Below are 11,206 nucleotides of genomic sequence, written 5' to 3' on the forward strand. Positions count from 1 at the left end.
AACACTAGTATAATCCTAAAATGTGGATGTTGACTTTGAAAGTCAGATTTAGCTGACAGATGTGTGAAATGGCGCATAGGAAACTCCCCACTGGGGATAATGAAAATGCTGGGAGCAACAGTGAAGGGGGAATGGCAAAAATGTAACCTGTTTTCTCATTTTATATGATCCTTTCTCTGACACAGAAATTTATGTTTGTGATACATAAGATGATAGTCACATTTATCTATGCCTCTTTTTAAAGTAAATGCCAAAATTACACAGACTTTAAAGTCTGTCCTCTGGGAAAAACTGACATACAAGTACACCTTAACTTCTGTGCCAAAAAACAACCCTCTCTTTAAATGATAAATGACAAATGTTCTACCTCTGAACTATGGATATATCAACCTCAAACCAATAAATTTTGAAAAGAAAAACACAGTGGTGAGAAAAACCGTAGTGGTGAAAGACACACCTAAGAATTAGCTCTCTTTAATTTGAATATAAATTCTTTGTCTTCTAACCTCTGAACTCACCCATTGCCATGTTCATCAATGGCCATAATGTCTTAACTACTAAGATTTTAGCATTTCCCAGGACTAGAGGTGAAGAAGAAAATAACTGACTTTGCATATATGAAGAAAAATTTTAGGTTTGTTTTAGGGATCCTCTGCCTGAATTTGAAGTTCCCAAAAATCTATTTTAAATAAATGATAAGCCCCCTCTCTGTTGCTTCATGGATCTTCATTTCTATGGGCCTAGAGAAGTCAATACCATTTGCAGTGTCCAAGAAGAAGTTAGAGATTGTGTATGGTGAGCACCTGAATCCTGGAAACAACTCAGCGGCACTCTGCCCCCTGGTGGACTGCTCAAGGATGGACCTTGATGAAGGGCACAGAAGGTTCACTTCCCACCCACTTACCCTGCCAACCTCTTTCCTTCTGAAAATTGCAGTGAATGCCTCAGTTAAAAGCTTTTGCCTCCACTAATTACACATTAATTTGAATCAACAATTTTTTATATATATAAAAACGCTGGGCTGCCTAATCAGCCCTCTGGAGCTAAAATAAGAACATTAGATCAACACGTTATCACTGGTTATCATGGCTTTTCGTGGGTAAGAAAAAAGCAGAAAAGTGGAAAATGAAACACTGAGAAAAGATGTAGATGTGGTGAGGGTCTTTGGACTCTGGGGAAATCGCTAGACAAAGAAAAGGAAGAAGAGTTTAAAAGTGAATAAGAGGATGCTATAGGAAGTGAAATAGTTGGCAATTTCCTTTTGGCCATTAAAGCCACTGCAAACCATCTTTCATGTGTCCTTTAGCCCTTGGGGTTATTTTTCACCAGCCTAAGTGGGTAAGTGTGAAAGACTCTTAACCTCAGTCATTTCCAGTGTAGCCAGGTTTCTTCCATTCAGGCTAGCTTCATCCTCCCCAGTTCAATCTTTCTCAAAGAGCTCTCAGTTGTTCTATGCTACAGGTGCTACAGGAGGCAAGAAAATAATGGCTAAAGAGGAAGTACATGTTCTGAGAAGCCAAAGAAGTGTCAGGTATTTTGATAGGTGCCTTACATGCATAGGTTCCTGCAACCAATTGCAAGCAGGCTGCATTTGAGGAGAGCCACAAAGCTATCCTATGCTCTATTTGCAATTCAAACCTAGGACTTTCTGATTCCAAAAGCTGTTTTTCTGTCTACTTCTCTGGTGTTCATATAATTCAGTCTCCACCTCTTACGTTTCCCCAAGTTTGCTTATACCCCTGCATTTCAAGCACCATGCAGTACTTTGGCATCTCACTACCTACCTAGACACAACATTCCCCCTAAAAGTACAGATCTGGAAAATTCTAGTGATAGTGCATCTGACTTACCCTCTTTTGCAGAATGTGAGAGCACAATCTGCCTAATTCTTTTTAAATTCTTCTACAAACGAAATCCCCCAAATTGTGGCTGTACTTGCCAGTCCGCCACAGTATCATTTATCATCAATTATTCTCTCTTGAAGGTTCAAAGTCCTCAATGTCCCCCAGAATCCAATGAACTAATCCTTCCAAAAGAATAGAATCACTACCCATTCCTTTTTTGAGCACGAAAAGGACTTTATTTCATTATTCTCTGAAATTTCATTTCCAATTACACATTTGTTGAAAGGTGGAATACCAAAGGCAATTTTTAGTTACAGCAACTCCATCAAATACACATAATCTGAGATTTTACTGCTTGCATGAATTATAGTCCTCACAGGGTTTCCTGGTTAAAGAAGATAAAACTAAGATAATAGGAAAAGTGAAGAATATTGTTCTGTAGGAAATTTGTTGAACTCAATAACCATTATTCATGGGTACCGTGTCCATTTTTTTTAAAGGAAACTCTAAAATTGCTAGAAACACAAGACAACATTGGTATTTTTGAATGAGTATACATTCATATATTTGTGTGAATCTTTGTGCAATTAAACAATATGGCAAATGTTATTTGTTACCACAGCCAATGAAGACGTATTTTCATTTCTATACAAGTTGAACATTTCCATCTCCCATTTTATGTTCTGCAAAAAATCCATATGTCTAGTTGATGAACAAACAATGCTATAGGCAGCAGTAACAGAGAAGGAGTGTAACAGTCGTTAACTACATATCCCTGGGATGAATGATACACTTTGCATTATCATATGCGATGCTGGATGATGAGTCTAGATCTCGTATAACTACAAGGGTTTGCAAGCTTCTACTGCACACAATATGCCCCAAATTCAGTCAATTCAGCCAAATAATGAAGCAAAACTGTAAGTGGGTAATCTACAAATGGCAAACAGTCCATGTGACTAAATTGACCATGTTTTGTTAATATGAGGACACAATCATTGTAGGTTCCCTAGAAAGAACTCATTTGCAAGTTTCAATTTATTTATTTATTTCAATTAATTTTCCCCCTCAGGCTCCTAGAAGTTGGCTTAATTGTTTCTTAGGCCCAAAGAAAACACAGCTGCATAGACAAAAGACAAACATATTAATAACATAAACACAAATACTGTGCTGTATGCACATTCCAATCAATAGTAAGCTAGATTTCTCCATAGGAGAAATGTCACAAAACAAACAAACAAAAACCTGGGGGATATAACAGAAACATAGGGATTATCCAATGCCTCAAATTTTATTTTACTCCAACGGCAGGTGTAAATGTTGATCAAAATTCCCCTTTTTACTTAGTTTATGTGTGAACTTTTGAATAGTGTATTTTCAAGAGTCATTACCCCAGAGTGAAGATCTGCACAGTAGGAAAACAGTGTACTTCAGCTCAATACATCTATTGTCTGAGAGTCTGGACTGGGGAGCTTCAAGCAGGGAAGGAATCCATTTTACAAAGACAACTTGCTTCTGCAGACAAAAGGTATCACACTGCAGAAAGCTCTCTGAAGAATGGAGTGTAAATCTTCTTTGGCATACAAAATGCTCCACATACATATTTTGTTTTCTGTGCAGATGATCCTTCAGGGCTACTCCTTTTTATTTAGATAATGCATTTTTCATCTTTTGTTGTGTAATCTTGCCCTGTGTTGGAGAGGCCTCAGAGTGAATTTGGTATCACAACTAAGCATTATTGAAATTTGAAAAGACATATAAATATAAAGTATTACTGATAATATATTCATTGAGGTATCAGGTCGGTGACAAATTCCCAAGGTTCAAAAGCTTGTCATTTTCCTGATTGCCTAGTAAATCTGAGGTTTGGTTCCATGAGTTATAGGAAAAAACAGGCTCCATGTTAACATCTCTAAGCTTTTCTAAAGTCCTTGCATGTCATTTTCTAGTAATCTTTGTTCCCAACCAAACTTCAGTAACAAGGGAAAACAAGTTTCTGGCTTTTTTTTTTTTCCTTTAACATAGATTTTGGGTTCTTTCTTACTGTATTTTGAAGATTTTTGGAAAAAGGAGGTGGTTCTCTTACTTTATATATGGGCACACAAAGGAATTACAGATGGGAAGGAGAATGTAAATGACTATCAGAAAAAAGTCTCATGCATTTAAGATTTTTTACAAGTCAAAATATACATCCTCCCATTGCCCCCCCCATTCCTTAATTGTAGAAGAACCATTTTTATTTTATCAGTCTCCTTCACATCTCACTGGATTGGTTAAGGAATAAACATACCTTTCTTGTTAAGGAGCAGTATATATCTAATAGCCATCAGTTTAATCGACTGCATTAATAAGAAATATAGCAGCAGCTTGGGCTGAATCACCCATTGTATTCTTCATTTATGAGGATTTAAATGTGTAAAATGACAAGTACATAAAATTAGGAGGAAAATAAAGCAATCTGCAGACTTTGGCACTAGCACACGTAATGCTTTGTTTGAGTTGTTAGTGTGGTTTGACAATCACTAAATAGGAATTAAAAAAATTACAGATCTGCAGAAAACAAACAACCATAGGTGTTGGTTCTCAGTTTAATCCTTCCCATCTCCCATCCCCACCCACCCCATATAGTTTCAATTATAATAAAAATAGAGATCTTAACATCAGAATTTTGCTGTTAAACTCTTCAAGGTTTCTCTGCATCATCCAAGCCACACATAAGGTTTGAAGCACCAAATCCACAAGTTTCTCCAACCAAGTTTAAATAAACAGAAAGTGAAGACTGAAAGATGCCAAAGTAACTCTTCTTAAATGAAGCTGAAACACAAAGTTCTCCCCAAAACAAAGGGTATCAGGCTTCTAGTTCAAGTACTGCCAGGCTGTATGTAGATCTGTCTCAGACAGGATTCAGACAACTACAAGTACCACCGGTTCTAGAGGGAGGGCATGATCCATGATACCAAAGCAGGGCAAAGATCCCCCTTCCATCATTGATTTTTAAAGTTACAACCCTCCCTTATGATTGGCTGCTGCAGGGTCAGTGCTGGACCTGGGGTGTGAGGGGAGGAAGTGAGCTTCCTCCTCCGCAGGGAAGCTCTACCTTTAGTTTGAACAGTTCTCCTCTCAGAGCTCGCTCGCTTGCTCGCTCTCTCTCTCTCTCTCTCTCTCAGGGCTGTCCTGGCTTCTCAGGATCCATTGCCCTTGCCCAGAAGACAGAGCCTCAATCTGACCCAGTAACAGTGAAAGAAGAGTGGACCTACCTGTGGAACCAGACACAACATGGTCCCCAAGGGCCGCTTAGGCTACCCCACTGCAACTGACAAGTCAACCTGTGCACTTAAAGCGTATCAGTTTATGGAACGCTTGTTTGAAGTCCTCATTGGACATGGTATAGATGATGGGGTTGATAAGGGAGTTGAGATAGCCCAGCCACGTGAAGAAGTCAAAGATGGCCAGGTGGAACCAGCAGGCATCCTTGCAAATAGGCATCACCAGGGAGATGATGAAGAAGGGCAGCCAACACACAATAAAGGCTCCCAAAATGATCCCCAGGGTCTTAGTGGCTTTGCGCTCCCTAGCGGCCATGAGCTTCTTCTTCTCTAGCAGGGCGTCAGAGACTCGCACTTTGACTTGGTTCACGTACACAGGGGACCCGGATTCGCTGGGCACATCAGGAGCCCGGGAGTTAACGGAGGTGACCGAGGACGTGGACCCGGGGGAGTCGGTTATCAGCTGGGCTCGGGTCAGGCGCTTGCCGGTCCTGTTGGGCGTCTGTTTCAAAATCCGGGAGCGGGCTTCCACATAGATGCGGCCGTAGAGGGCGATGAGGAGCAGGGTGGGGAAGTAGAAAGCGCCCACCGTGGAGTAAACTGTGTAGAGCATGTGGTCGGTGTTCACCCTGCAGTCCGACACCTCCTCCTCGGCTTTGGCTTGACGCCAGAAGAAGGGCGGCAGCGAGATGGAGATGGAGAAGACCCACACCAGCGCGATCATGACCGCGGCCCTCTTGGGAGTCCTTTTAGCGGAGTACTCCACAGCGTCCGTGATGGCCCAGTAGCGGTCCAGGGCGATGACACAGAGGTGCAGGATGGAAGCTGTGCAACAGGTGATGTCCGACGACAGCCAGAAGTCGCAGACCACCTGGCCCAGCGTCCAGCGGCCGGTGACCGTGTACATGGTGCTGATGGGCATCACCAGGATGGATACGAGCAGGTCGGTTACCGCCAGGGATGCGATCAGGTAGTTGGCTGGGGTGTGCAGCTTCCGGGTCCGGTACACAGTGGCAATCACAAAAGCATTGGAGAGCGTGGTGGCCAAGGTGAAGAGCGCCAGCACCAGGATCAGGAGTACTTTCCAGGGCAGGGCGATGGAGTCCTGGTAAATATAGCCCTCGGTGCTGCAATTGGGGGGAGCGGAGGAGAGGTTGGCTTGAGAAACCCCGGTCTGGGAGCCCGCGGGCGGCGGTGGGGCGCAATGAGTGTTGGTTTCTTCCATGTCTCTCCTCTACACGGCTCTGGAGCGCAGCTCTCGGGCATGGAGCGAACGAGGGAAAGGGCGGAAGGACCGCGGAGGAGACCACAGTCTTGTCTCTCGATTGCTAGTCAGTGCCGTGGGATTCTCAATTATTCCTCCACCCAGATTCCCAGCTGAAACTAGAGGTCAAGGGTGCGGCAGCCTAGGCAGACGAGCGCGTCTTCTGCACTTCCAGTGCGCCGGGCGCTGCCGCCGCGGCTCTGCCTGCTCCTCTCCACTCCCCGTCTTAGCCCTGGGTTGCTAAGGACTGGCCCACCAAGCCCAGCTCCACTCCGGATCCTACTCAAGGCGTCTAGTAGCGGAGGGTGATGTATTGTTTGAGAAGGGAGCATCAGCCAGGTGGGGTCTCTTACCCCAGTTGCTCCGGGCTGAGTCTCCTAACCCAGGCGCTCCTTGATCTGCAGAATCGGCCCGCAAGAGTTTCCTGGCTGTTGAGACCGAAGCTGGCAGGCCAGCCAGGAGTCCTGGTCTTGCATTCCCGCCCCCTCCCCAGACTCGGGCAGTTTCCTGCGGCTGCTTTGGCCGCCAGAGCTGGGTGGGGTGAAGTCTGGGAGCCGCGCTGCGCCGCGCCTCGCTCCGGAGCTCTGCCCTCCCTTCTTTTCACGCGCTGGCCACTCCGGCTAGCTGCCCCGCGGAGACGGGGCCGCAAGAAGGGGGACTCGGGGGCTGGGGCTGTGGCTGCGGCTGCCCGCAACGCGCCGCCACTGCCACCATCACCTCGGACCCACTGGCACCGCTTGGAGCCATGCTGCTGGGTGCACGGGTCTGGGGGACCTGGCGCGGCACGCGGGTAAGGGGCAGGTGTCTTAGGGAGCTGGACGAACGCAGCGTGCGCCAGTCCCGGAGGAGCGTGTGAGCGGCACAGCAGATGGACTCCTTTTATAGAGTCCAGGTCCGGGCTGCCCTAGCCTTGCAACTCTTGCTGCTCGGCAAGTGCGGGCGCCCGCTCCCCATCACCTTCCCCTTTTCTCTCTCCCCCGCCCCTCCTTTCCTCCCGCCTGGTTCCCTCCCCGGGTAAGGAAGCTTCCCTCCGGGTCCTACCGCCCTCTCTCCCCACTACCCATCTTCTGGCCCCTCTCCCAATCCTGACACCCAGACTCCGCAGTTCTGGCCAGGAATGGGGATGAGGGCGTCCTGTCCTTGCCTCTGTCCCCTTCGAAGCTTGCAGTGCGGCCCTCCAGTTAGATCCACGGCTTCAACCCGGGCACATTCCCTGCGTCCCTTCCTGGGCTTCCACTTAAGCACCCACACCACAGCAGGCCAGTGCTAGGTGGAGCCAGCCCCAGGCTCTGACCTCTCCACTCAGGAATTTTATCCAGCCCTTCGGACCACACCCAGGTTAGAAGGAGGCGCCAGTAATATCGCCTTAGAAGGAAATGGCCAATAGTGCATTTTAAACTTCAGGCTTCAAGTCCTACTTAACTCTTGGTACAATACGCACTATTAATTTCATATCTGGTTTTAGGAGTCTGTGCTTTCCATTCAGTCCCTTCCCTTTAACTGTGGGTCAACAGGCGGACAGAAAGCTGTCTACACTGTCTACAAACATGTAAAAGTATCACAAACAGAAGCCTACCATTTGTGAAATTAAACCTTCCATTCCTCTCTCCCTCTCCAGCCAGCCGCTCAGCAGTTCAATGCCTCTGGAAAACAGTTCACAGTAAGCACCTTCCCTCCCACAGCCCTCGAGAAAGGAGGTCAACAAAATTCAAAAGAAAAAAAAAAGAAAGAAAGAAAGAAAGAAAGAAAGAAAGAAAGAAAGAAAGAAAGAAAAAGGAAAAAAAAAACGTGTTTTGGGGCCATCAGCACCAGTGTGTCTTTTTTGCCCTCAACAAATACATCAGGGTATCAGCCAAATGTGGCACCAAGCAATACCAGTTCCCAGGTCCCATGACGTTCAGCAGTTCCCTGCTGCTCAGTTCCCCCCTCCAACTGTAACCGAAACAAATGTATGGTACAAGTACCAGTCTGTGAAAGTTTACAGAAAAGCACCAGGAAAGAGCAATGTACTTTCAGCCCTCAGAGCTAAGTGATCCCAACTAGGAGTTTCTAGCACCTACCTCGGTGTTTAGTGGGTATAATGCATTCAATGAACACAACATCGTAAGAGAATTTACCAGGTTAAGTGTAAGCATATTTTAAAGAGAATTATTCAGTCTAGAGCCCAAGATTATTTCATCCACCATTGAGTTTAGAAGAATAATTAAGAGTCTTTGAAAGAAGAACTTTTTACCCAAGGTGACACAACACTGACCCAAGTTCTCTTAATTTCATATTCCCTAAAACAGGCAAAAATAGAGTGCTTACCCTGTGCTAGGAATTCTAGGCACCAGGGGTATGATGGGGTATACCCAGACCCAGTTTTCAAATAGCCTATATTCTAGAAAAGGCAGATAGACAATAGCCACACAAACAAGCAAATGATTAACATACTTTCATATTGCGGTAAGTATTATAAAGAAAATAGTACATTCCTGCATTGAGAGTGAGGGTACTCCTTTAGGCAGCAGCTCTCCAAAAATACCCTCTGGAAGCTGTCTGGGTTGCAGGAGCCAAGGTGGAGATAAAAGAAAACCTTCTCTTTCCTCTTCTCCTGTCCCTAGCACCCAGCATTGCTTCTGCTAACCTTAAGCCTCATTTGCACAGCACGTTAAGGGGTCCTACCCATCCTCCCATCCTACCCACCCACATCAGGCGCCTAAATAGACTTCATTTTTTCCCCCCCAAACTGCAGCACTCTCTTAGAAATCACAGCTGAGGAAAGCAAAACAGGCAAGCCTAAACCACTAGGTGGGGGCGTTGGCCAGGATGGAGCAAAGTGTGTGTGGTTGCCGTTGGGGGGGTGTGCCGGCAAACTATTTTCCTGCTATCTTAAGGGAGCGGCAAGATTAGGAGAACTGTTGGAAGGATGCGAAGCGGAGGAAGGCGGAGAGGAATTTTACCAAGCTGCAGGCAGCCTTTCCTGTTTAAATTTCTTCTCCAGGAGCGTGCAAAGGAGAAAACCACTTGCTCCTTCTAGGGTTTGGATTTAGCGAGGTAAGGAACCTGTGGCTTTCTCCCAGCCACTCGTTCACTGTTTCGCGGAGTCCAGAACCCTTGGTGGAATCTGCCACCTGTGGGCGGAGTTTGATTTTTCTAGGCTTTGGTTAAGAATTGCGTGGACACACCAAGCCATCATACAGAGGGGAATGAGGCAGAGTTTAGTGGAGAACGCCATTTCGTTATCTTGGTTCCCTCTTTTCACTCACTCCTTTAGTGCTTCAAAACATATAAAACACACAGGGGTACGTGTGTGTGGAACACTCAGGAGAGCAGGGAACTTTTAAAGTCCCCTCTGCTTGGGCCTCCCCCATAGAGGAGGGGCCCTTAGGCACAATCCACGTGCCCACTCTGCAGTCCCCAGCAGCGCAGGGAGGATGTTCCCTCCAAGTTAGCGGGAAACAACCCACACAGACTCAGCCAGAGGGCAAGGAGGGAACGAGCTGGAACAGATCGAGATGGGGAAGTAGACTGCAGCAAAGGTTATTTGGGTCGAAATAAGCTTTTGTTTGGCCGAGCAGCTGAGACTGCAAGTTAGTGTGCTCCACGCGGTGGACCTCAAGCAGAAGCTGAGGAGGTAGAGGATAACGGAGTGAAGCCTGTGCTCAGACGCAAAGCCTGACCGTGGCGGTGAGCTGTGGAGAGACCAGCGAAAAGTCTCCTCTCAAAGAGACTTTGCCTACGCGAGAAAGGTTTGGCTGATGCAGGGAATTGAGAGGCGCAGGCTTGGAAGTTTGCAGCGCGGCGCTAGCTAGACCTAATGCTGTGAAGAGAAGCTCCTTCCACCTCCACGAAACCACACCTGATACACTTGCCGCAACTCAGCGCTGTCTTGGCTGGGAGCCAGCCAGCCAGCCAAAGGCGGGGCACTTAGGTCGTGCTTGCAGCATCCCCAGAGTCTTCCCTGCATTTTCCAGAAAGTGGCTGTTAAGAGAGCTTTGGGCACCGGAGCATAGACAGCAGTTGTAAGTTAATCTTTGCTTTGTTGCAATAAAAAAGCCAGAATGCTCAAGCTCTTGTCGCTTTGCTCCTTTGATAAAGGAAAATGCAATCTCACACTCTCCATCCCCACCACTTGAAAAATCCACAGCCAACCCCTAACCGCAACGTGTGGGGACCTGGCAAGCTCCTTTTTGCAAGTCCTGCTTCCTCCATCTATGGCCACTGTTTTTGTTTTTTGGCTTTAAACTCCCACACAGGAAATAGGCAGCAAGAGACTAGAGCTCTGTACAACGTTCTCATGTGTGGGAGTGGTAGCCTGTTTCTTGGTTCCTCCTGTATTTCCTCCAGTAACTTAAACTATTCCTTAAAAAGTATATTGGTAGTAATGAAAATACAAGCCTTACTTAGGTCTTGTTTCACGGAACCATGGAAACGTTTAGATGAACATATACAAACCTACAGATGTATACATACAGTTTTGCCAGACACCTTCGGGGGGTTACCAAACCCTCTGAGGCTTAGCTCCTCTCCATATTCACTGGGACCACATTGGGCCTTTGACAAGGTATCTGTGTCAGGGTACTAATGTGTTTTGTGCTTCATAAGGGAATTTTAATGCCAAATAATAAAACCAGGTGCTTTAGTTCCTTAATTCTAGACTGACGTATATTAATCCCAGAGAATTAGTAGCTCTGTTATGTGTTTATAGGTGGATACAAATACTGTGTATCTATAGTGAAGGAAGAGTATGGCAAAAAATAGAGCAAGTATACATAATTTAGACACTTTCTAATTCCTGTCTCTGTAATAGCAGCCACTTTGCTACTTGGAACAGACATCCCCAACAAGTA

The 11,206-nt window shown here is 45.9% G+C and overlaps 1 protein-coding gene across 2 annotated transcripts; it reads right to left on the reverse strand.

Annotated features, from left to right (window-relative positions):
* Positions 1 to 2,057: 2,057 nt before the first annotated feature.
* HTR1B (5-hydroxytryptamine receptor 1B) lies at positions 2,058 to 7,671 on the reverse strand. 2 transcript variants are annotated; one of them, XM_019830057.2, is made up of 2 exons: positions 5,102 to 7,671; positions 2,058 to 3,533 (listed from the first exon to the last, which is right to left on the reverse strand). In XM_019830057.2, exon 1 carries the CDS (start codon positions 6,333 to 6,335, stop codon positions 5,166 to 5,168), a length of 1,170 nt encoding a protein of 389 aa, XP_019685616.1. In that variant the 5' UTR covers positions 6,336 to 7,671; the 3' UTR covers positions 2,058 to 3,533; positions 5,102 to 5,165. The 2 variants fall into 2 exon arrangements, with proteins under 2 accessions (XP_019685616.1, NP_001116344.1); NM_001122872.1 differs by lacking the exon at positions 2,058 to 3,533 and having other exon boundaries at positions 5,166 to 6,335.
* Positions 7,672 to 11,206: the final 3,535 nt, after the last annotated feature.

The sequence above is a fragment of the Felis catus genome, chromosome B2 (genome assembly GCF_018350175.1).
Source record: "Felis catus isolate Fca126 chromosome B2, F.catus_Fca126_mat1.0, whole genome shotgun sequence".
Classification (NCBI taxonomy): domain Eukaryota; kingdom Metazoa; phylum Chordata; class Mammalia; order Carnivora; family Felidae; genus Felis; species Felis catus.